Here is a 23750-nt window from a genome sequence, read left to right on the forward strand (position 1 = left end):
TAATTGTTTTAGAAAAGAAAAAAAAAAGCCGTTAGTATGATTGAATTTATATTACTCAACATTATTTAATTTTTTTATACAGTATTTTGGAACCGGTACTACCCTGAACTTTTAACGATTTAATATGTGGTTTCAACTTGTTCTTGAGATCTTTCTGAATTTCTTCATTATTTTCAAAAATGGCGATTAATATAAAACAACAACGATTGATATTAATCCACTTCTGAAGCTAAAATTATAAAAATTGGTCAATGAAAATGTTACTAATGCTACTTAGTAGTAAACCAACCACATCATCATTAAGAGCATCAACAAGAAATCGACCAAAGGTAGGGTTATTCATTTCCAAGGCAACTTTATCATGTTGTGCCAATTTTTTCAGAGTCATGTGAATACCAGCGTCTTCTATCCCCAAAACCTCAGTGTCCCCAACTTGAATTTTCCAATCAGAATCAGTAACTGTATCAACAATTTTTGATAAAGCATTTCTGAGGTCATCTCCAGATCCTAAAATAATATCAGACAACCCCTGAACACAATAAAATAAATAGGTATGTTTTACCAGCTTTCAAGATTGCTAAAATTTCAACGGCAATTGAAGGTCTCGATAGCCAAAACTTCGAATCTTCACTCACTAGCTGAAGTAAAGTTGAGATAGAGTAGGCCAATATCTCCTTACGTCTCACTTCTTGCGGTTTTTTACTTGTTGAGGATTCCCTGCCCTCATTTAACTCATTAACAAATTTTGGATGGAACACTGTACTGTTCGCTGGAGCTACTAGCCATAACAAGACTTTTCTACCCCATTCACTCACTGCCAAGTCTTTGGCATTGTTTAATATCTCTGATATAATGATTTTGTGCAGTAAAACTGTGTCATCTATTGAATCTAGTAAAGTAATCACAGTGCAATGCCCAAACTCATGCTTTGATAGGTCCACTAAATGTGTTTTTAAGGCTTTCATGATTTCCTTCCTCAATTTTGCCGACCCATGCCATATACATTGCATGGCGGCCCTGCTACCATCCTTGCTATTACTTATAACCACTATGTGAGGTGCCAGTTCGGTAACTAACTCAGTTCGATCATCTGTTGAACACTCCTGCAAAAACTGATTCAGCACAGTTTGAACTAAACCAGAGTCCAACAGGGTTTTGTTTAAAACTTTTTTAATGTTCGCTTTACATGCTCCCAGTGTAGCAGACTTCATAGACTCACTATCCTTGTAAACATCTCTTAAATGTTTCACATTAGGGTCCTTGGAATTTTTGTAAAGATCTCCATAAAATTCTTGTACTAAGTACTGCTTTTGTTTATTACTAGCCCAGTAAGAGTAAGCATACTCCAAAACAGATGCACTGACTGAGTGGGTAGCCAACTTTACAGCATGTCCTTGAAATTTATCTATAACTGCAGTTCGTATGTCATTTTGTCCATATTTTAATAAACGTTTTACACAATGGATTCCATATTTTGACTGGATCATACTGATTGTAACTGGAATCAGCTCCTAAAAACAGACAGCTTATATTCTTAAAGCCCTACACTTATACACTTATATAGTTACCTCAGATATTTGATGAATCAGAATATCACTAGAATATTTCAGCAACCACTGGACTATCCTAGCTGTATCATGGGCGAGAACAAACTTTGCATAATTTCCTTTTAGAAGATTGTTTAACTGATTAATAATAACATTTCTGTGTTCAATACTAAGGGTTTTAAGACGTAACTTCTCCCCCATCTTTTTGGCTTGTTGAATTTTATCAAAGTTATCCTTGGTCCTAGCTTGCACCCTCTTAATTTTTAATTCCTTTTTTTTCTTTTTAAATTCATTCCAGTCATCAACTTTCTCAAGAACCCCTTGTTTGTCTTGCTTGGTTTTGCTTTTGTCAAGCAACCTCTTAGGTTTGACGACTTTTGGACTCGTGTGGTCCGATTTTTTGTTAATATTTGAAAATTTTGACTTACTAGTTGCCAATTTCGGTTCTTCATTCGAACTGTGGGATTCAAATTTAACTTTTTTGCCAATATTACTTTCGCCGACTTGTTTCTTATGTTTGCCTAGTTTTGTTTTAGCTGGCGGATCATTTTCTTGCAGTTTTAATGTTTTTTTAGTCATAATGTTCTTCTCCACACGTGTAAACAAGTTTTTAGGATAACCGAAAAGGTTAGGGTTTCTGTTTATCTTCATTTTCATTATTGTTTTTTTCTTCTTTTACTTCTGGTAGCCATAACAACAAAGATTAATTTGTAATTTTGTATACTTTTCTTATGAATATTATTTTTTTGTCTCTAATTGTGTTGAACGCCCTTGAGAATATTGATCAATAATTAATAAAACATAAGTTTGTAAACAAATAATAATAGTTATCAACATGGCATAAAAGCGAAAAGGCATCACTGACATTTAAATGTCACTCGCTATTTTACCGGCAAGATCTAGTATTTCAAACATGGCTGATGACAGTCGAAACTAAGAAATAGTTGACGCTGTCGAGTTGTACAGAAAAAAATAAAAGTTTGTACAATGTAAATAATTAGGGTAGGGAACAGCGCGTATATAGATGTAAATATCGTTCCGAAAACTCTGCTGTGATAAATGTAATGGCTAATGACTCGTCGGAGGAAGACCTAAGGAAAAACTTGGATATTTTGCAATCTATGATTGATGTGTCCGCCGAAAGGCTAGAGGGGCTTCGCACGCAGTGTGCTACTAGCGCCGAATTGACCCGTCAAGAAATACGCACGTTAGAGGTATGTTTATTAAGGGATGTTGTTTTCAAGGGTAGCACTTGTCAATATTGGGTGCCATTGACATTGAAAAGTTGCTGATGCGCCAAGTGTTTTCCGCGGAATTCAGCGTTGTTTTCAAAACCTTTTTCAGGGGAAATTGATAAAACTCTTCTCGCAACAACTTGTTACCAAGCTAAAATTAAGAAATGGTATTGAGGTACCGGTGCCTTCAGTGAAACAATGGCTTCAAGTTGTCGGACTTGGGAAGGACAGTATTGTTTCATTGTCTCTCAAAATATCGTCGGTAATGCCTTTTTTTTGTTATTTTTTTAAAATAAATATCTGTTTTGCTGCACACATTTGTGGGCGTAAGAAAGTTTTATTAGAAAAATGCTTTACCTTGCGAATAGGTGGAGGAGTTGCAAGAAAAATCCGAACACGAATTGAAATCACTGCTGGCGGCCAGCGCGGAAGAAGCGAGCCGACTCTGCCGGGCTCTGCACAGTTTAAAAAAGTACACCGACGTTTTGAAACGGGGCGAGTCACAAGATGGTACCCAGGACTCGAACTTGTCTTGGGACTCGTGGGACCGCCACCACTACTTGAAAATTAAATCGGAACTGTCGCCGAGGGCGGCTCGATCGCGTGCCACAAGAGCCTCAGTACCGTCCGAGGAGAATCTCTTCAATAACAATAACAAACCGGCGGCCACCATCACTTCCTCGCCGTCGGTGTCCAGTATTAATTCGCTGAACGCGGGCGGTGTCGTTTTGGGACCGCCCCTAACACCACCCGCAGCCGCATCCGCCACATTCAGTCCTCAAACGCTGCGGGGCAAAGGTAGGAGTTGTCACTACATGGAATAAGTACTACTACAAGCGACCAAAGCAGACAAAAACGTGGGTTACTCATGGAAGCCCACCTTCTTTGTCGCTTCTGTATGCTCTTATTCTGTGGTTGCGTTGAAGATCTGACTCCTCTTTACATGTATTTTTGCAGAAAAAAAGTTTCCAACCACTCCGCCCGCGCGTAGGAAGCACTTGACAAACAACGCGCCGGCGTTATTACCTGACTCTTTCCCGTTGACCAAAAGTAAGTCGCACGAGTCGCAGTTGGCCGCGAGCAAAGCGGAAAGCAATACGGAACTCAACAATATTAGGTTTGTACAGCTTATTCGCCATATTCATAAACTTGACGCTGTCGTTGTCACGTGATTTTCTATTATATTTAGGAACAAATTTTGGTGTAATTCAATGTAAAGGATCAAAAATCAAAATTGACAAAAGCATTGACCGATTTTGAAATAAATAATAATAATGATTTTTATATTAACGAAGCAAAATGTTGGAAAAAACGTAATTTTGGGATGTAACTTGAAAAAAAATTGCCTTACTTCATAGTACAACACAGGAACACCTAGACAGGTCGTGGAATTTTAAATACATCTAAAATATTGATAAGATATTTTGAATAATTTTTCTATTTTCTTTTATATATTCATTATTAGTCCGGAATTTTTGTAATTGTTAATTAACTGCAAAAAACAAGGACCGCGTCGGGTAAGCTACACAGATATTGGGAAGATGGTGTAACTTTTTGTTTCAAGTGAGACGAAGATGGTTGTGAAGCGGGCGAGGCTGCCCACAGAGCCCGGTCCCGAAACGATGGGCCTGACGAGCCCAGTGCTCACGAGCCCCGTCAAGTCGCCTCCCTATAACAGCACTGGCACCGACAGTGATGACAGCAGCTACACATGTAATTATAAGACTACCTCTAATAATTTGTACAGGGTGATTCGTTGAAAATTTTATTGAAAACTACAAAAGATTGTACATTGTACATACTTACATTTCATATACATATACTTTGCTAAAGCTTGACAGTTACATACCAAAAAGCTGAGCACCCTATTAGCATATTGAACCACATTTATGAGTCGGTGTACCGAGGTTCTTTACAATTTTTTCTTTGGATAGTAGTACATTTTGTAGTACAATTTTATTTATTTAATTTATTTATACCTAGTAATATTCAAACATATTACTTATGAAAGTGAAGTGAAGTAAAGCTTACTGCCGTTTCGAAATGTAAAGTATTTTATCACAGGTCATAATTTTCTAATGGACTTAAAACTATCCCTAATATAGATTAATCACATTTAAGTTGCTCAGAATACACAAGTAGGTATATCACACTGTGTAAGAAATCTTTAACAGTATAGAAAGATTTTTATAATAAAAAAAAAATAAAGAATATTATTTAATAACTTATTGAAGAATTTAGGAGGGAGTTTGTTTATGTTAGCCTTAGATTTTTCCAATCTGAGAAATTCAGGGTTTATGTCTTCATTATTATAAATCATCAGTATTTTAAGAGTAAAAGTGTTTCATAATCACATATATGTTCGAAGCAATCCAATATATGCAGCGTATTGCTAAAACTCTCAGTTCTTTGAAGTGTTTTTTAATGGCAAACTTATATCTCTATTATTGGAAAGCAAAATCAAAGGTTATGCTATGTCGTAGAAGTGCGGCAACGCCGCTTCGCGGAAATTAAGTGCATTTCAGCAATGTCATCTTTACGTAAACGAAACGAAACACCCCGTATAATCGAGCGTAGCGCACTTTCCTTCCCGTCTCGCGTGCTTAAAGGGAAACGGTTCCAGCTATCAGCTTGCAAGTGCCGAAAAAAATGACGCACCAGATCAACCACCGGTTCACGAAAACTTTCAAGTTGATGACCTCGTGCGGACTGTGCCTACGTCCCATCCTCGGCATGGGACTCAAGTGCAAGGAGTGCAAGTACACGTGCCATAGGGAGTGCGAGGAAAAGGTGGCGCCCTCTTGCGGCCTGCCGCCCGAGTACCTCGACGAGTTCAAGAAGACGGTCGAGGGTAAGTTTTTGTTTTTTCACTCCACTGTGTCCATTGATATCATGGGAAATTGCGTAGTTAGGTTAAGCTGGCGATAAAATGCTCCGAGACGCAGGGAGTAACGTAAATTTCCATTAAGTTGCCGTTACGTGACCGAAACTGATTGCCTAAATGCGTCATGACGTATATTTTAGTAAATATGTTTTTACGCGGCGAAATAACTAATCTAACGTTTTTTCTTAGCAAAACTATATGTAGTTTTTAATAATAAAAGAGTAGCTCTTTAATAATTTTGAAAACGCCACTTTTAAATTGTTTGTTATGTTTTTACCTTCAGATACTTCCTTAATTTATCTTTAAAGTTGCTTGGACCATCTTGGAATTACTTTAAAAATGCATATTAAAGCTCTATGGCAACAAGTTGGACATTATTTAAAAAGATACATTATAAGCTATAAGTAATTAACAGTATATAAATTAATTGTAGAGAGAAAATCTACCTTGCAATAACTTTGGTCAGAAAATTAAATTTTAAAAACAATATAAATAAAACGATAAACAAAACAAAAATAGTTTAAAGATACCCAGATTCTCCTCTGGAATTAGCAGGGCAACGGTTGCAAAATTTTAAATAAAAAGAATAATGAAATATCAAATATAGAAAAATACGGGGAAATCCTGTAAGACGTTTAAAAGATAAACTGACAGCATGTGTCCTCTATTTCTTGTTGGTCATACCTTGGACGTTGACGTACTAGACTTATATGTTAAGTTATTATTTCATTGATTTAATTCATTTTTGGAAAAAAAGTTTTGCAATAATAATATGAAATATTGCATTAAATAACAATTTCATCATTGTTAAAAAATTAATTTAAGAAAATTAAATAATAATAATAAAGATAAAACATAAGTACATTAAAAAGTAGTAATAAGCTTTTTCTTACCTTTCGTATACTTCCTCTTCCCTTTCACCACATTTTCTAATAAAAAAGCGACGCAACATACTTACAGATCAAACTTGATATGTATAAAATTATATAACATTAAACAAATTAAATAAACAAGAAAAATCTAATTTGGTTATTCCGCTTTCCTATAACAGTATCTAAGCATATTTATTAGCTTAAAGACACTTGCATCTAAAACCAAACTAAGAAATAAAAACATAGAAAGCTGTAACTCCAACTTTCCAACTCACCTCTTCGTTCCAGGTCAGGTATTCCCGTCGCCTACGGCATCGAGGTCAAGCAAGACGAACAACATCATGAACTCGCTGACGCGGGGGCGGCATCGGAAGAACTCGCACCCCCAGCCGCCGGTAAACGTTCCGGTGAGTCCCTAATCTCAAATTTTTTTCCAAAAAAAAAAAAATAATAATGCGATTCCTTAGCCTCCAGATAGCAGTTCTAACACGTCGAGCTGCAATAGTTCGACGCCGAGCAGTCCCGCCATTCAGACGATGACGACGCTATCGAGCCAGAAACAGTCCCAGTTCCATTTTCCAGGTAGGTTGTGTTAGGGGATCAAAACTCGGTTGGATAAATTGATGTTATTATTTGTTGACTCGAATTATTTAGATCATTTACGTCCGGTAGCAATAGTTGCATTTGACTCAGCATTTCACTAACTTGTGCCGCTATAAGCTCTTTAATCCTCCGCCTCTTAGCAACTTTTCGCCGGCTGGCTTCAATGTCACCTTTATCGCTTGATGAGCATTTGCCATGTTTAGTATTATCCTCGTCATTTACGGGCAAATTCCTCTCTAACTGCATTGATTTCAAATGTCTACTTCGACGATACCTCGACGATTTACCGCAATTTTCACTAGAACATTCACTCCAATTGTTAGTCTAATTATTATAAGGCGCGGTATAATGGATGAGAGAAAAAAAAATCTATGTCCCACTTCTGAAATATTACCGAGGAGAAAGTAAAAACCTTCGAACCATTCGAAAATGTACTTTATTCTGTCCTTAAAATACCATTATTATTATTATGCCGAAATCCACGAGGCCAATTATCGATTGATGCGTGGCGACAAACAAGGCATTCAAACAATAAAACTGGGTATGGTCTGTTCATAGATATAAGAAAGTGACCATTTGCTTTTGTACGGATTATCCAATGGTGGTCATTAACACACAATGCAACAAGATTATTATTATTAATTAAGGTAATTATTAATTAAGGTAATCTTGTTGCATTGTATGTTAATGACCACCCTTGGATAATCCGTTCAAAAGCAATTGGTCGTTTTCTTATATCTATGAACAGACCATACCTGCTTATGAGTCATGCAACCCTCGCCCTCGAAATTTCTATATTTTAAAGAAACTAACGTGCACGGTATCATTCTGTATTAGTTCCGCTTTGGAACCCAACACTATTGTAACCATTATAAAATTATACTTAATATATTTATGAACTATATTAAAGGATCCCGTAACAATTGTTTTTATAGTCTTAGTGTTGGCTATTGATCCAGCCAAATTTTTAGAACTGATTTTCTTGAATACTAAGCCGTGCATAGAAAGTAAGGTAATAGTACTATATTTCCCTTATTTATCACTGTTATGCACATTTAAAAAATATTTTCAATTCTAAAGGGTGGTAAAAATATTTTTTTGTATTGCCACGTTTGTATGAAACATTCCGTATAATTGAGGATCTTGTTAAAATGGGCGCTCTTTCGATTTTATGGAACATTTATTAAAACGTTTTTCGAAAATAGTGACAAATAAGGGAGATACGGTACTTTGCTACGATATTGCGCCGTCCTATGTATATGGTGCGCGTCGTTTGACGTTTCGCGCGTTTGCGCAGACGCGACGACGACGCATGCCGATCCCGCGAAAAAAACGACCACCGAAAGCCACCCGACGCAGGCGTCGGTAAATTCGCCACGGCGCGAGCTGGTCAGCTCGCAGCAGTCGAAGGACAGCGACAGGACCGCGTCCCAAACGTCGAACAGCAACAGCACGGACTCGGACAGGACGCCCGTCCGATTGGACAGCCAAGACAGTCAGGTGTCCGACACGGAGACTATATCGGACGGGCACAGGTGGCCTCGACAAAATAGCGTATGTCCCACCAAGGATTTATTACTTGTTGGAGAATTGTCGCGATTTTGCAGTTGTCAATGCGCGAATGGGACATTCCGTACGACGAACTGAAGGTGTCTAAACCGGTTGGCACCGGTCGCTTCGGTACCGTCTACAGGGGTTACTGGCACGGCGACGTCGCCGTCAAGCTGCTGAACGTCAGCTACCTGAAAGACGAGAAGACGTTGGAGCAGTTCAAGATGGAGGTGTCGATATTTCGGAAAACGCGCCACGAGAACCTCATCCTGTTTATGGGCGCGTGCATGAAACCGCCCAAGCTCGCCATTGTGACCAGCTTCAGCAAGGGCAACACCCTGTACACGCACATCCACCTCAGGAAGGACAAGTTCAACATGGACCGGACGACGATGATCGCGCAGCAGATTTGCCAGGTAGAGGGGGGGTTGTGTTGATGCGTTTGAACTACTCCTAGCAGGAGTCTTTTTTTTTAAGAAGCGTATTAAAAAAAGTCATTTTCAATTTAAAATAGTCTCAATGAAACCATCGATCCACGGCATGCGATTTATTTGAACCACTATGGCCAGAGATAAGCTGTTTTCATTTCTTAGAACTGCTATTATACTGCCTTAATTGTGACTAAAAATTTTGTGGTTTAATAATTACAGGTTTTTATGAAATATTAAGTTGACAAGAGGTAAAAAAATTTGTTGTTCAGTTTTTGAGGTTAAGGTGAGTGCAAAGTGTACTTTTTAAAAATATTTTCAACGTTTTGTCGACTTGCTTATTTCAAACGGAACACCCCGTATGTTATTACATTTTGCTGTACGCAATTCTAAACATACTCTATGTATAACATAATATAGTAATATAACTTTGAGCATGCATATTTTTGTAATTTCTGAAAATTTAATCCTCATATTTGGCAAAATCTTATAAGGGAGGTTTAAGTTCACGTTTTTGTTATTGTTGTTGTCTAGTTTTATATAGTGTCCAAAATTAGGCCGCATTTTTTTTTTTTTTCAACTGGACTATGTCAAAATATTCTAATTCTGAACCATATTCGAAATAACAAGGTTTTTGATAGTGTCATATTTGTCCGGCTGGACATTTTCCCTTCACATACTTGGCTATAAAAAAACAGTTATTACTATTATTAATATACATTACACATACACAGCCTCTTTTTAACATTTTGCCAAATGTCAAGATCAAATTTTCAGAAATTACAAAAATTTGTAAAGTTGATTAAGCTGGAGGCACACTTTTTTTTCTAAAATTAAATATTTGGAAAACGGTTAGACATAAGTTATAGGACATACATAAAATATGTGTATAATTTTACACAAAGTAAATAAAAATAATATACTATTTCAATTAATGAAAGTGAGAGGACGTTGAAATTTTTTTTAAAAGAAGTACACTTGACACCTTAAACTGTAAGGCGTTTCTAAATTACATCTAAATACACTTTTAATTAACGGGTTGTGTGCATTATTTCCATAAAATGCTTGTCGCCCATATCTCTTTAAAAAAAGAAAATACCAAACAGATGCCCACCTTTTGAATCTTCTATATAGAGGTCTTATTTTCCCAACGCCATAACTAAAAAATAACATAAAGAAAATGAAGCTCACATCTTTTTACAAAAAAAATATAAATTTATGTATAATCAATCCATTATCCAAAGATAATCTGTCAAAGTAGATTTCTATTTATAAGATATTGTATAGTGTTGTTCTTTCTTTTGATAGTGGATAGATTCGATATGTATCATTATCTGCTAATTAAAATAGTAACTAGGAAATTAAATATTTTTAAAAAATTTCCAGTTGCTTTTTGGTTAGTTTTGTGGGAGGACTGGCATTTACGTAAGCTGAAAAAATGTAAGGGGTTGTTACTATAAGATTTTATTATATGGTTCATTAGAACTACCGCAAGAATAATAATAAATGCAATCATAAGCTAAAATAGTAGTTCATCAGAACTACCAGTGGTATCGGTTGGATCGTTAGAACTACCGATGACGTTCTCTCAGGGCATGGGTTACTTGCACGCGAAGGGCATCGTGCACAAGGACCTAAAGAGCAAAAACATATTCCTCGAGAACGGCAAAGTGGTGATCGCCGATTTCGGCCTGTTCAGCGTCACCAAGCTCTGTTTCGGTCACAGGTAAGTAGCGAATGCCCGGACCGAAACGTTTCACCTCACAGCGCGTGACGTTTCGCAGAAAAAGCGAAAGCCTCAGCATTCCGCCGGGCTGGTTGTGCTATCTCGCCCCCGAGATCATGCGTTGCCTCGACGCCCACATCTTTGAGGAGAACGAGCTGCCGTTCAGCAAAGCCTCCGACGTGTACGCGTTCGGGTAATACCGCAACCACGCCCCCTCTCTCCACCATTCTTACTCTTTAATGTTCCAGCACGGTTTGGTACGAGCTGCTATGCGGCGAGTGGCCGTTCAAAGATCAACCACCCGAATCAGTCATCTGGCAGGTGGGGAAGGGCATGAAGCAACCCCTGGCGAACCTCCAGGCGTCGGGCGAGGTCAAGGACATACTGATGCTCTGCTGGCAGTACCGCGAGGAAAACCGGCCCGACTTTATCCGGATCTTGGACTTTCTGAAGAAGCTGCCCAAGAAAAAGCTCGCGCGCAGCCCTTCGCATCCCATACACCTGTCCAGGTCGGCGGAGTCGGTTTTCATGTAAACGGACGCGAGGTGGGCGGGGCCGAGGCGAAAATTGCATTCCTAAGACGTTTTTTTTTTCTGTCGTTTCCTTCTCCGGAACTCTAGTCAATTCGCGAGGCGTTTCAAGTCCCGAAACACACTTCGGTCAATGATTCTATATGAATAATCGGCTAGGGTAAAAAATAAATAAGGAACCGTTTAAGAAGGTCCGTCTTTTTATTTGCGCTCTCTAACCTAAAACCTAAACTTCGCAATATAAATAAAATACATTTGGCTTTTCAAGACTAAAGGTCGCAATGCTGCGACGAAACGTTTTGTATACGACATAAAAAATGGCATCTGATATAACTGAGGGATGCTGATTTGTTCGGTAATGTTCTCGTAATCGCTCAGTCTGTGCCCGTCTTCGTCGTGAAGCTCGGGGGCATCTCTACGTGGAAAGAGATCCCGTACGGCCGCAAATGGTAGATTAGATACTCGAGCACATACATCTGGTTCGGAGAGACATAGTGGAACGATACAGCATTATCGGAACAGCACTCCATACCCTGGAACGCAAGGGCTTCATTTTTTTTGTGTGCAGTGAATGATGATACTCGTAGGGGACAACTGTAATCCGTAAAGGAAGTAGGGAAAAATGTGTCGCGAATCTTGTGGTTCATTAGAACTACTACTTATGCATTTGTAAAGAAATTACTTAAAAATGTCGGAAAGGAACAGAACGCAACGCAAAACAACGAATAAAACCTATATATAGAAAAACAACAGTTATTATAGGAGTTAAATCGTCTCGCATTTGGAACAACCGCGAAAATGTCATGATATAATATGGAATATTTGAATATTATTACTTACTACAAAGCATGCTTTTTGAAAACCCATTTGATACGTACAACACTCTTATAGGCGCCAATTTGTTGAGGTTCATTAGAACTACTTCTACTACTATTGGAGTGAGGATTCATTTTGTGTACAGCAAGCCACTAATAATTCTCATATATTTCTGTTTTTAATTAGAACGCCCTTAAGCGAATGACATAAATGACAAATTGTTTAACCTACTTGAAAGCAAAAAAAAAATCATTAATCGTCATAAAAACAATTATTTCTCATCTAGGATTGGCTAGTAAACTTAGCAGACCGCTACGAGATCTGTTTATCTGTTCCAACTAATCAGCTACCGCTGGAATGTTTTTAAAAAAAGTAACAAATCTCGGTAACTGTTACTAGAAAACAAAAAAAGTGGTTCATTAAAACTCCTTGCACAATTAAATTAGAACAAAATATGTTCAGATTATCAAATACAGAATATGACAATATTCCAACATCTGTACCTATCTATAATAAGGTAGTAATAGATTCTCAATTATCGGTGTAGGATTATACATTTAAATGTAACAACGGAGACGCATTTAAATCCAATTGGTCATTAAGTAAAAGCTTTGAATATCTCGTTTTATTAATCTCCCTAGCATCCAACAAATTTAGTTTTCTGCTTTTTGTTTCATTATGGAAAATATCAAAACTATCGTCAAACTTGTGTATTTCTGAATTGAAATCAACGGCGTAGTTGGAATCCGAACTTTTATTTTTATACACCCTTTTATGTTCATCAATCCGTTTCTTAAATGTCCTACTGTGTGTCGGATATAAATTTTGGGACATGATCCACATTTCAACTTGTAGACTCGTGATTTTTGAGTTTTTCGTAATTTAGTACTATTTTTTTTTAATATCCCATGGTGTTTTCATTTTAAAAGGGATCTTAGATTTCGATTTTTTTTGTGCTTTATTTTATAAATTGTGGATTTGGTATTTAATATGGGATAGATAGAGTTCAGAGTTATTTCAAACTGTTTTTCAGTTATAATCTTATCTATGAAGGAGGGTTCATAACCATTGTTAAATGCTATTCATAATTCGGACTCTTTCTCAGAAAATGTAGTAACAGTTAAATTGTAATTGTAAAATTTATTATTAGAAAAGACAGCTTTTTAATAGGTCCTATTAAATTGTCTAACTTGGATTTTTGTCTTACATGAATAATGTTTGATATATCTTACTATGTCATTCATTTAGATTCATAAATACATCAATTTCACGATAATTTTGATATTTTACATAATGAAACAAAAAGCAAAAAAATTAATTTATTGGAAGCAATGGAGATATATGGATACTTAATAACAAATTGGCTTTAAATGCGACTCTCTTGTTAAATTTAAATTTATAACCTTACACCCCTAATTAAGAAACTATTACTACCTGATTGTATATATAGATGTGGGAATATTGTAATATTTTGTATTTGATAACCAAACCGCTGTCATAAAGTAATAAATAACCGTAAAAATCTTAACATATTTCGTTCTAATTTATATGTGTTAAATGGATTTTCACCCAAGTAAAAACCACTTCAGTTCAAAACTACTTGGAGTCAAACCAACCTCCTTATTTTCGTAGTATATGTACTGCCAGTACCAAAAACTCTTTGACACGTGCCCCGGTATGAGATGATGTTCCGGAACAAAGGGAAAAAACCGGCCTCGGCCCAGGGAATCGCGCGAGTCTCCCGCCTTAACGTTGACCGCTTCCATACAGCGACCGAGTTCGACGTCCTCAGCGCCGCTATCGCTCTTCGAACACCCCGTTGAGTTAGTCAAACCAATCTGCAATGCAAAAGCGACAGAATATCGACGCGGTACGTTTGAACTACCGTTCGCACCTCCACGAATCGCTTCAGCGCTTCCTTGCTGAGTACGTAACCAGCGCCACCACTCATGTAGCCCTGTTTTACGTAAGGTTTGAAGCGGCAACCGAAGTAAATCGAGTCGCCGGAACTGTATGGCACCAACATGTACCGCAGATTCTCTAATATCACGTAGCTGGCGAAAAAAAAATTATATTCCATTTTTTTGTTGACGCCCTTTATAGCTACGCGCTTACGTATCATCGTCGGCTTTCAAAAACCAATCCGCTTTGTCTAAATAATTATTATATATATGCCTGAATGCCTCTTTGGTTTTGCCCCACAGGTATTTGCGCCCTTCCTTTATCGGTAAAGCTACCGCGGGTAAATTATCATCTAAAAATCGCAATGAGCAGAAAAACTATTTATTTGCATTGAACGAAAAATTGAAAAAAAGAAAACGCCACTGATTCAAGCCTAGGAAGTTCAATTGGGAATTAACCTTTCCACATAAATTATCACTGGTTTACTGGGTAAATAAGGCAACATTGTTCTGGAATTTAAATCATCATTGATAAAAACGCCAGTCAAACCCACAACTTATAGTGAGATAAACGACGCCTCCACAAGTTTCTGTTATTTTAAAGATAATAGAATTTATCTGGCTTCCTTTCAGTTACACTAACCAATGATCAAATATTTAACTTGCCTTTTTGTGAGCTCATGAATAAAAGCACGTTACATCGCTTGCCCCAGGTGTTTTTCACGTGTTTGGCCCTTTTCTCGTGGTTACTAGGACCCGTCATTACCCAACACAACACCCGCACCTCTTTATGAAGCTTATCGGCCACAGTACTATCCTCCATGAGATGGTATTCCTCATATTGCGAATGACTACCGGGATCTACTGTAGGCCCTTCCATATATTTCATCTCATCGCTCGTGTGAGGGTCCGAAAAAGATATTTCGCGCGTGAGCGCCACATACGCTATAGTGAACCCTATGGCTAGGCCCGAAAATAAAGTCATAAGGCAGTGCTTGTTTGTTTGCCTTAAAACGCGTCCGGTTAGCGAAATTGAGGTTTTTTTCCCGCGTACGTACCATTTATACATCCTGTTGTATCTCATATCACTAGTCGCGTAAGAAATTCACGAACATATCACAATTCGGAGCATTTTGTTTGGTTTACGATTTTTCAATAAGCCTTGCTTTTACTTGTACATATTTCCGTACATTTGAAATAACGTTTTCTATTTGTCAGAGAATATCAACCAAATCACTTTCATTATTGATAACAAATCAAATCATAAACAAAATCTCTAGTTTTAAAAGACGATTACAGGCATAAACAAACGACAGAAGACAGAACCGGTAGCTAAGGAACCATAGACCTTATAAAACCACGGATTATAAATAGAACGAAACGGACTGGTTTGGTGGGGTAAGGTAACCAAATTCTCATGGATAACGATTGTATTGAATTTGCCCACAGATAACAATTTGTATAGTATTCTGTTGCCATTCAAATGTAATCTCTAGGCGATTATAAGGGAAAAATCAATAATTTCACTTCCAAAACAGTATTTACCGCATATGAAAAGACGGTTGAGGTCGCGGATCAATAAAACGGATCCTTTTTATTTATAATAAATGAGAAGGCACTTTAGTGAAGAGTTTTGTTTTGCCACGGGCAGAGCGAGTGGTTAATAAACTAGTGACTTAAAAAATTTTTACGACCGTGACCAAATTATAATTTAATAAATTAAAAATAATGAAACACCAGATTACTAAATTTTGTATCACTCAAACAAAATATTTACTAGTTGATATTACACCATTTTAAAAGTTATTTACCACTAGATCACATTATGTGACCCAATTATGAAATTAATAAGCGGTGACAAATGTTCTGGGAAACTTTATTTAACAAAACAAATTAATACAATTTATATATAAATTCAAATGTACTAGTTTACATTTTCCGCTTTTTTTTTTGCTTAGTGTAGTCATTGCAAACACACTCTTAATTTTAAGCTAAATATCAAACTAAACAGTTTATTCATAAACATCCTCTTTATCTGCAACATACCTGAAAAAAATAAGTTGCGAAATATCTGGTACATACACAACAGGGAGTTTTTTATTACCTTACGATATCAGATGGTTTAAGAAGTTTTTCAGCATCAACGTCTGGTATTTCAAAACCAAACTCATCCTCTATGGCCATTATTACTTCTACATGGTCGAGAGAATCTAATCCTAAGTCATTAATAAAATGAGAATCCAAGGACAACTAAAATAAATAAAAAATTAATTTAAACCTTTCATTTATCATGGAAAATTTATTAACAGAGACCAGGCCTAATGATATTGTTACTCCTAAAATGTAAGGCAAATATGTGGACAAATGTAACAATATCATTGTCATAAGCAAAATTACTGTACCTTGTCAGGATTTACTTTGTCGTACAGTTTTAAGACTAAAAGCACCCGGTCGGAGATAAGTTTTAACGACAGCGGGGGTTTGGAACTGTAACTTCGCTCATGAGGCGTTATGAGTCTCTGAAATAAAAAAAATAGCATATTAGGTTCCCCTAAGTACCTTGTCGGCTGTGACTTTATCGTACGAGGAACACACTTTAAGAACTCTCTGCTTGATTTCCTCCTCCGTAGGTTTCTCTTTAATGAATTCCGGCGAATAAAACCTAGGCTGCACAAGCATTTGAGAAAGAAGAGGTTATGTCAAATTATGTAATTAGGTTCCGCGTTTTCGGATAAAAAAATAAAAGTAATCGGTGCAAATTTTGAAACGAATATAAACTTTAACGTTAAAAGATACCTGTGTCGCTGTGACTACTGAAAGGTTGTTCGCGGGCGCTAAATGCTGGCGGTTCAGCTTGAGTGAGGTTACAAATGCTGGTTTTGTGGTCAAGGACCTCAGGTAGCTCGCGCCCCGAGCAAAATTACGCACATTTCTTGTCAAACACGACATTGCTACCTTTAGTTTCTAAAAAAATCGCCGGAAAATACAAACAATTCTTCACAAAGATATTTTCCTGACAGTTCCGCAGTCTATCCGACCATTGTCCAAATACTTTTTTTTTGTTGGACTAAATGACGTTACACACTCGCGCGGACACTGCGGTTTTGATAGTATTCCGGGAACATAAATTAATGTATTTACATTAGACTGCGGTCAATGTTTGACTGAAGTCAATTTTTAACTCTTTCTTATGTATGTATTTTTAAATAATAGTATAATTACATACAGGCTTTTTGCCCTAACTCCATAGCAGAATAGCAGAAACTAACCAAATGATTATTTCTACGCAATTGGACGACGGTAGAACAATTACCACCTTCTTTTATATTCATTCGCAGTACGTTGTCAAAGAAACCTGAAATGCAGTGCGTTCCATTTTACATTTTTCAATTTTTGACGATTGCAAATATGTCGGTTTGTACAAACCTAGGGACGCGTCAGTGTGTAACAGTTCTAAATTAGAATACTAAAATATTTAATAAATTCAAGTTAATATACGCTACGCACAGCGTAGAATCAATTTCGAGTGAGTGAATTTTTCGATTTTGTTTGGGCATTTTTTTTTTATTTTCGATTAATAAGTAACACTATCGTCTAAAACGTAAATCTTGGCCATCTCGGTGTTCTGTGACCGAGTCAGCTGTCGCTGTCAGCCTCAAAAAATAGCACTGTAGAAAATAGAATAGAGGAATAATTTATTTATTTGCACTTTCATCGCGAATCAACGTCCTGTTCGGGAATTATTCGCGGATTATGCATTCGATCGCCTAAAAAAACACATAACAACATGAGCAGGTTAGTAGATTTGTCTTTGACGCGGAACCCTTTTGAATTTTTTGCGTCGTTTCGCAGCGATTTGGACTCGGAGCTGTCCAGCGCGGACATTTGCCGCGTGTGCAGGTCCGAGGGTGCCTCCGAACGGCCCCTCTTCCATCCCTGCATTTGCACGGGTAGTATCAAATGGATCCATCAGGAATGCCTCATGCAATGGATGAGGTATTCTCGTAAAGAGTACTGCGAACTCTGCGGTCATAGATTCTCATTTACGCCCATATACTCTCCCGATATGCCGAGAAGGTTGCCCCTCAAAGACCTAGCAGCGGGATTGCTCTCTTCAATCGCTACGGCCGTGAAGTATTGGTTCCACTATACTTTGGTCGCTATCGCTTGGTTGGGAATCGTCCCTTTGACTGCTTGTAGAATTTATCGCGCCTTATTCACTGGAACCGTTGACGCCATCTTAACTTTACCGTTCGAGATGCTATCGACTGAAAATCTTGCTGCCGATATTTTCCAGGGTTGTTTTGTGGTATGTTGCACTTTGTTTGCTTTCGCCGGATTGGTTTGGCTCAGGGAACAGATTCTTCATGGCGGCGGGCCCGATTGGCTCCAACGGGACGATATTGTGCCCGCTGGCGAAGAAGCACCTTGGGTACTTCATAACATCCCCGAAGATCCTAACGAGAATGAAGAAGAGAACATCCAACAGGCAGATGGGGGTCAGTTTTTTGGCTATACTAAAGATTTTCGTGTTAAAATCGTACGCGTTTGTTTTTCCTCAGGCGAACAAGCGAATGAGAACGCGAATCAGCCCGACCAAGATGGAAACGTCGGCGAGGACAACAACTGGATTCCCATGGAGTGGGATCGCGCAGCGGAAGAGATCACATGGGAGCGGTTGCTTGGTCTTGATGGTTCTTTGATGTTTCTCGAGCACGTCTTTTGGGTTATCTCTCTAAATACCCTATTCATCATTATTTTCGCTTACGGGCCCTACCACATGGGCGTCCTGACCTTGTCCTTGCTCAATTTGCAAGAGTACGCTTCAGAGAGCCACTTCGAGGGCTTACTGACGACGTTGGTCGGTTACAATACCGTTGGGCTTTGGTTCATGGTACTGCACCGATTATCGAGTTGGTTAGGGTTCTTCAAGGCTAAACGGGTACTCGGTCTGTGTTACGTGGTCGTTAAGGTGTCCATGCTTTCCGTCATAGAGATCGGCATATTACCGCTCGTATGCGGGTGGTGGCTCGACATTTGTTCGCTGGCAATGTTCGAGGCCACTTTGAGAGACAGAGAGCACAGCTTTAGCACCGCCCCCGGCACCTCGATCTTCCTTCACTGGCTAATAGGCATGGTGTATGTTTACTATTTCGCTTCCTTCGTACTTTTGCTCAGGGAGATACTCAGGCCAGGCGTTTTGTGGTTCTTGCGCAATTTCAACGACCCAGACTTCAGTCCCATACAGGAAATGATCCACCTGCCGATCCTCGAACACATCAGGAAACTTATCGTTTCTGCGGTCGTTTTCGGTAGCGCCGTCCTCCTGATGCTCTGGCTGCCGATCCGCATCATCAAGGTCATCCTCCCCTCATTTCTACCCTACACAGTATCCCTGAACAATGACACCCAAGTGAACGAGCTGTCGCTCGAGCTGCTGCTGCTCCAGGTGATACTGCCCGCGCTCTTGGAACAGTCTCACACGCGCGTCTGGCTCAAGGCGTTCGTTAAGAATTGGTGCCGCGTGATGGCTTGGCTGTTGGACCTTCACTCTTACCTGCTGGGCGATCAAGAAGAGAAACGTGATGACGGCGCCGAAGGCAACGAGGCCGCACGACAAGGGAACCAGCCCCAGCCGGGCGGCAACCTCGGGGCGGTGCACCAAGCCCTGTTTGTCATGGAACCGCCCACCGGTGAGTTATGCAACAATTCATTCGCGATAACTTGACGGGGTTAACTTTCGTTTTCAAGGAAAAAAATATTGCATAAAGACATTCTTTATTTTTTCACAAAATTTCAAATAAAAACACTCGATGACTACCACAATACAATCAGAGTGCCGAGAGGTAGACTACGCGGGGAAGCGTACTGTGAAGATGGAGAAATCAAAATGTATTACATTAAATATTCTAAGTGTGTAAGAATGTACATAGGTAGTAAGAAAAAACATTCCAGCCCGAAAGAGATGACATCCATTCTTGTCTATTTAAGTCAACCAAAAAATCAAACAACCTTAGAACAAGCGATAAGTTACGGCTTTAACGGACGTATCTTTGGCCACAGAAGGAACACTAACAATTTCCTTAAAATAACGTTTTATAATATTACGATCATTACGCCAGTCCTGTTCTTTAAAATCAAATCAAGAAGTTGTACCTTTTTGAAGATAGGGATCTAATGTTGTCTGGAGTAAATTTATTATGTATTTTTGAGAGGGCAGTTTTTCCTTTTATTTCCCTCTTGAGAAATTGACCATAAATTTGGTCCAGTATATAAAACCTTGATTCCCTTCAGAAACTTTTGATAAGTGCCATCTATCTAAAGGAATTTCTTATTGAGGCTATTTTCTTTAAAGCAAGGTGAAAGTTGTTGTTTTCTGTGTCCCAAACCATGCCTAAATACTCCAGACACTGGGTTGCAGCTCTGGCAGCATCAATTTAGAGTTTTAGAGGGACCTAATAACTTAAGAATATATGGAATCGTGTACCCTCACTCAAACAATGTGTAAGAGGATTGAGGCTTTCGAAAAGTGGGCTTACCGAAGAATGTTGAAGATATCATGGGTGGACAGAGTGACGAATCAAGCAGTTCTGCAACATATGAAGAAAGAAAGAGAGGTACTTAATACCAGTAAAAGAAGAAAGTTGGAGTATTTTACCCACATAATGAGAAATAAAAAAAATAGAGGGAAAACGTGGTCCTAGTCGCTGAAGAACGTCTTGGCTCAAAAATCTTCGTCAGTGGTTGATCTGCTGCGGACAAATTTGAAGATCATGCGACTGATCGCTAATGTTCTGGGAGGATACGATAGGAAGAAGAATAAAACAGAGTGTCTAAATAGACAGTTATTCTTATGCCCATTTCTCTAAGCTCTGTAGCCAACCAATTTGATACTTTGGCAAAGGTGAGAGGTGCCGTTGAAGGGCCAAACTGGCATTTGAATAGGAGTACCTTGCCTTGATGAAACATTAATAGAAATTTTTGGTGTTGAGGTTTTACTGGGATATAAAATATAATATATGAAAACAAGATCGGTGCAAGCAAATCGGATGGGTTAATGATGTGTCTTGTGGGTATAATTTTTAGGCACGTTTGAATAGAGAACAGGCATGCATTTTGATACTAGAGATCTAGGTTCTCATGCATATATCTATATCAGGCTTAATATCAATTTACAACTTTCCATCCTTTTTTACCAAAATGTAACCAAAAGTAACCAGATTCCAAGCAACAAAAATCTTATGTTAAGTTGATCAATCAAGATCTGGAACGAACGCACGTCGTTTTGCTAAAAGCGGTAATAAAGATCTTGTCTCTCATGTGAATCACAAGTGTACTGAGGAATGTCGCTCACTTCTGGCCGTAAGCGACACTAGATGACGCGGGGAAACGCGTGAAATGAGAAACACAGATAATTACTAATAGAATTAAGAAGAGTAATCTCACAGGTTAAGCCGACGCCACAGAGATGAAATAGCATTTTTTAAGCCGAATTCCACCAAACAAAACGTGGGCGCATTAGATTCTATGTCGTAATTTCCGTAACACCCTGTATGACTGGTGCTCTTTTCTAAAATCGTTTGAAGGTCATCAATTACTAGCAAATTAACGTTTACTTTTAGGCTACCAGCCGTACCAGCGGCCATCTTTCTTCATAGCCCGCCTGGTGGCGCTGCTGATGCTGGTGTGCGTGTCGTTGGTCGTTTCGTCGGTAATAGCGCTCACGATCCCGGTGTGGCTGGGCCGGAGGGTGATGGCGTTATGGTTAGTCGGCGCCCCGCCCCCCGGACCACAGATCTCCGCGACAGAAGCAAAGACCGAGGTCAAAGTGCACGAACTGTACACGGCCGCTTGCGGCCTTTACTTGTGCTGGCTGGCCGCGCGAGCGGTCACCCTCGTGCTCGGTTGGTTGCCGCAAGGCCGCGCCGCCATGATGGACAGATTGAAACAGTGGTGCCTCCTGGGTTTGAAAACGATAATCGCGAGTACCATACTGTTGGGAATAATCCCGTTACTGTTCGGGCTTCTTTTGGAGCTGGTAGTGGTCATACCGCTGCGTGTACCCATCCACCAGACACCCATACTGTTTATTTGGCAAGATTGGGCGTTGGGCGTGTTGTACACGAAAATAGCGTGCGCGATCACGATGATGGGTCCCGATTGGTTCCTACGGGCGGCGATAGAGCGCGCTTATCGCGACGGGATCCGCGACATGAACCTGACGTTCATATTTAAAGAGCTCGCTGCCCCGGTTATTGTTAGTTTCGGGTTCGCCCTGGCGGTACCTTACGTCATAGCCTACACGTTTGTCCCGATGTTCGTGACGAACCTGCAAGCGAGGAACCTGATCGCCCGCCGCCTGTACCCGTTCCTGTTGCTCGCCGGCGTCGTGACGGTCGTGGTCGTCCTCCAGGTGAGACAGTTTCGGAAACTCTATGAGCACATCAAGAACGACAAGTATTTGGTGGGACAGCGCCTCGTCAATTACGACCACAGAAAGTCCAAAGTTCAAGACGCCACCGCCACGTAAAATTTCGCCTGGACTTTTTTTTTGTGGGACCGTTCGCGCGCCGATGACGTCATCACTTGTTAACTCGTAGGGAACGTAATTCGCCTCAGATCTATTTTCCCAACCATATAATTTTTTGCTCCACAAACAGTATGCAAAACAACTATATTCCACCCCTACTACAAAAAACTTTATGGCTAGATTACATATACTCGTCATAATTCTGCTCCACCCAACCGCAAGCCGCACCTTATTTCCTGTTTCACTTGCAAAAGCATTTTTAATCGCTGCCACAAATACGGAAGGGAATATGTTTTTTTTTTTCGGTTTTCTGGGACATGTTTCTGCTTCCAAACTAAAAATTAATTTATTGTGGTGTTGTGTCTGTGTCACGCCACAAGATATTTTTTGTGGCGCGGATCGGTAAGGTCGCCACAATTAACGGAAAGTTTATTTTCGACCCCACAAAAAAAACTTTTGTGGTCGGAATAAGTTTACGCACTTATTCCTGGCACCCCAATGGGCAATTTATTGCGAAACCCAGCGTCTGTAGGAGCTAATGGAATAGTTTAATTTTATATTTGTGCGCCGCAGACAATTTGTAAAATTTTGATGACGGGTCGCTTCGTGGGTGAACACCAATCAGGTGTTTTCGCGGTCGTAGAAAACCTTTTAGTTTTTATTTTTGCTCCTTTATTGGGATCTTAAAATTTTTTTCATTCAGACAGTGGAAGGCGTGTGACTTTTTTATGGGAAATATACGCGAAGCGTTACCATACGAAGACTGAAAGATTTTTTTTTGGCAAATGTTTATTTTTCTGGCATAATTTTTTTTGCATTGTTTGCAGCAAATTTAATTTGCATTCTGAACGGTTTGTTCTAGGATTTTGTAAATAAAAAAACGATAGACTTTGTTACGCAACTTTTTTGGCCACAGCGTTGCCCCAAATTTTGTGACGATTATTTACAGTGAACGTGTAGGGACTCGTACGCGGGAGTGTAATTTTCCATCCCATGTTGTCGGCGGCTTCTTTTCACCCTTGCAGACTACAAATATTTTGTCAAGATCTGTGAAACTGTTTGAAATAAAGACTTGAGTTTTTACCGTCGGCATTTTCTTTTGTTTGCCCGAATAAAACACCGAACTA

The 23750-nt window shown here is 39.1% G+C and overlaps 5 protein-coding genes across 6 annotated transcripts; 2 read left to right on the forward strand and 3 right to left on the reverse strand.

Moving 5' to 3' along the window:
* Window positions 1-33: 33 nt before the first annotated feature.
* Window positions 34-2222, reverse strand: LOC132699094 (protein penguin). Its single transcript, XM_060665578.1, has 4 exons — window positions 1569-2222; window positions 563-1511; window positions 290-507; window positions 34-229 (listed from the first exon to the last, which is right to left on the reverse strand). The coding sequence occupies exons 1-4, from the start codon at window positions 2202-2204 to the stop codon at window positions 62-64; spliced, it is 1971 nt and encodes a 656-aa protein (XP_060521561.1). The 5' UTR covers window positions 2205-2222; the 3' UTR covers window positions 34-61.
* Window positions 2223-2458: 236 nt separating this feature from the next.
* On the forward strand, window positions 2459-11409 carry LOC132699093 (kinase suppressor of Ras 2). Its single transcript, XM_060665577.1, has 13 exons — window positions 2459-2761; window positions 2892-3044; window positions 3151-3580; window positions 3740-3899; window positions 4347-4495; window positions 5406-5633; window positions 6827-6945; window positions 7006-7120; window positions 8439-8695; window positions 8749-9108; window positions 10713-10846; window positions 10905-11039; window positions 11095-11409. The coding sequence occupies exons 1-13, from the start codon at window positions 2612-2614 to the stop codon at window positions 11378-11380; spliced, it is 2676 nt and encodes an 891-aa protein (XP_060521560.1). The 5' UTR covers window positions 2459-2611; the 3' UTR covers window positions 11381-11409.
* Window positions 11410-11558: 149 nt separating this feature from the next.
* Window positions 11559-15428, reverse strand: LOC132699095 (glycoprotein-N-acetylgalactosamine 3-beta-galactosyltransferase 1). The gene is made up of 6 exons (XM_060665579.1): window positions 15152-15428; window positions 14760-15100; window positions 14308-14446; window positions 14087-14246; window positions 13809-14030; window positions 11559-11909 (listed from the first exon to the last, which is right to left on the reverse strand). Exons 1-6 carry the CDS (start codon window positions 15175-15177, stop codon window positions 11751-11753), a joined length of 1047 nt encoding a protein of 348 aa, XP_060521562.1. The 5' UTR covers window positions 15178-15428; the 3' UTR covers window positions 11559-11750.
* A 522-nt stretch (window positions 15429-15950) lies between these two features.
* Window positions 15951-17259, reverse strand: LOC132699048 (acyl carrier protein, mitochondrial). 2 transcript variants are annotated; one of them, XM_060665507.1, is made up of 4 exons: window positions 16890-17259; window positions 16496-16612; window positions 16198-16343; window positions 15951-16139 (listed from the first exon to the last, which is right to left on the reverse strand). In XM_060665507.1, exons 1-4 carry the CDS (start codon window positions 17040-17042, stop codon window positions 16106-16108), a joined length of 450 nt encoding a protein of 149 aa, XP_060521490.1. In that variant the 5' UTR covers window positions 17043-17259; the 3' UTR covers window positions 15951-16105. The 2 variants fall into 2 exon arrangements, with proteins under 2 accessions (XP_060521490.1, XP_060521491.1); XM_060665508.1 differs by lacking the exon at window positions 16496-16612 and adding an exon at window positions 16653-16760.
* Window positions 17260-17395: 136 nt separating this feature from the next.
* Window positions 17396-23750, forward strand: LOC132699047 (E3 ubiquitin-protein ligase MARCHF6). Its single transcript, XM_060665506.1, has 4 exons — window positions 17396-17888; window positions 17946-18592; window positions 18656-19786; window positions 21716-23750. The coding sequence occupies exons 1-4, from the start codon at window positions 17881-17883 to the stop codon at window positions 22621-22623; spliced, it is 2694 nt and encodes an 897-aa protein (XP_060521489.1). The 5' UTR covers window positions 17396-17880; the 3' UTR covers window positions 22624-23750.

This window comes from Cylas formicarius, unplaced genomic scaffold (assembly GCF_029955315.1).
Source record: "Cylas formicarius isolate icCylForm1 unplaced genomic scaffold, icCylForm1.1 PGA_scaffold_3__17_contigs__length_32017465, whole genome shotgun sequence".
NCBI classification, from domain to species: Eukaryota; Metazoa; Arthropoda; class Insecta; order Coleoptera; family Brentidae; genus Cylas; species Cylas formicarius.

Excerpts from the sequence above, each read along its gene's own strand:
- LOC132699047 (XM_060665506.1), top strand. Across the intron at positions 18,593-18,655 it reads CATCCAACAGGCAGATGGGG|GCGAACAAGCGAATGAGAAC; the intron begins GTCAGTTTTTTG and ends GTTTTTCCTCAG. Across the intron at positions 19,787-21,715 it reads TGTCATGGAACCGCCCACCG|GCTACCAGCCGTACCAGCGG; the intron begins GTGAGTTATGCA and ends GTTTACTTTTAG.
- LOC132699094 (XM_060665578.1), bottom strand. The coding sequence starts at position 2,204 with ATGAAAATGAAGATAAACAGAAACCCTAACCTTTTCGGTTATCCTAAA. Across the intron at positions 1,512-1,568 it reads TGATTCATCAAATATCTGAG|GAGCTGATTCCAGTTACAAT; the intron begins GTAACTATATAA and ends GTCTGTTTTTAG. Across the intron at positions 230-289 it reads ATGCTCTTAATGATGATGTG|CTTCAGAAGTGGATTAATAT; the intron begins GTTGGTTTACTA and ends TTATAATTTTAG.
- LOC132699095 (XM_060665579.1), bottom strand. The coding sequence starts at position 15,177 with ATGAGATACAACAGGATGTATAAATG. Across the intron at positions 14,247-14,307 it reads TTGAAAGCCGACGATGATAC|CTACGTGATATTAGAGAATC; the intron begins GTAAGCGCGTAG and ends TTTTTTCGCCAG. Across the intron at positions 11,910-13,808 it reads TATACTACGAAAATAAGGAG|GGTATGGAGTGCTGTTCCGA; the intron begins GTTGGTTTGACT and ends CTTGCGTTCCAG.
- LOC132699093 (XM_060665577.1), top strand. The coding sequence starts at position 2,612 with ATGGCTAATGACTCGTCGGAGGAAGACCTAAGGAAAAACTTGGATATT. Across the intron at positions 3,581-3,739 it reads TCAAACGCTGCGGGGCAAAG|AAAAAAAGTTTCCAACCACT; the intron begins GTAGGAGTTGTC and ends GTATTTTTGCAG. Across the intron at positions 3,900-4,346 it reads ACGGAACTCAACAATATTAG|TGAGACGAAGATGGTTGTGA; the intron begins GTTTGTACAGCT and ends TTTTGTTTCAAG.
- LOC132699048 (XM_060665507.1), bottom strand. The coding sequence starts at position 17,042 with ATGTCGTGTTTGACAAGAAATGTGCGTAATTTTGCTCGGGGCGCGAGC. Across the intron at positions 16,344-16,495 it reads ACAAAGTAAATCCTGACAAG|TTGTCCTTGGATTCTCATTT; the intron begins GTACAGTAATTT and ends TATTTATTTTAG. Across the intron at positions 16,140-16,197 it reads AAACCATCTGATATCGTAAG|GTATGTTGCAGATAAAGAGG; the intron begins GTAATAAAAAAC and ends TATTTTTTTCAG.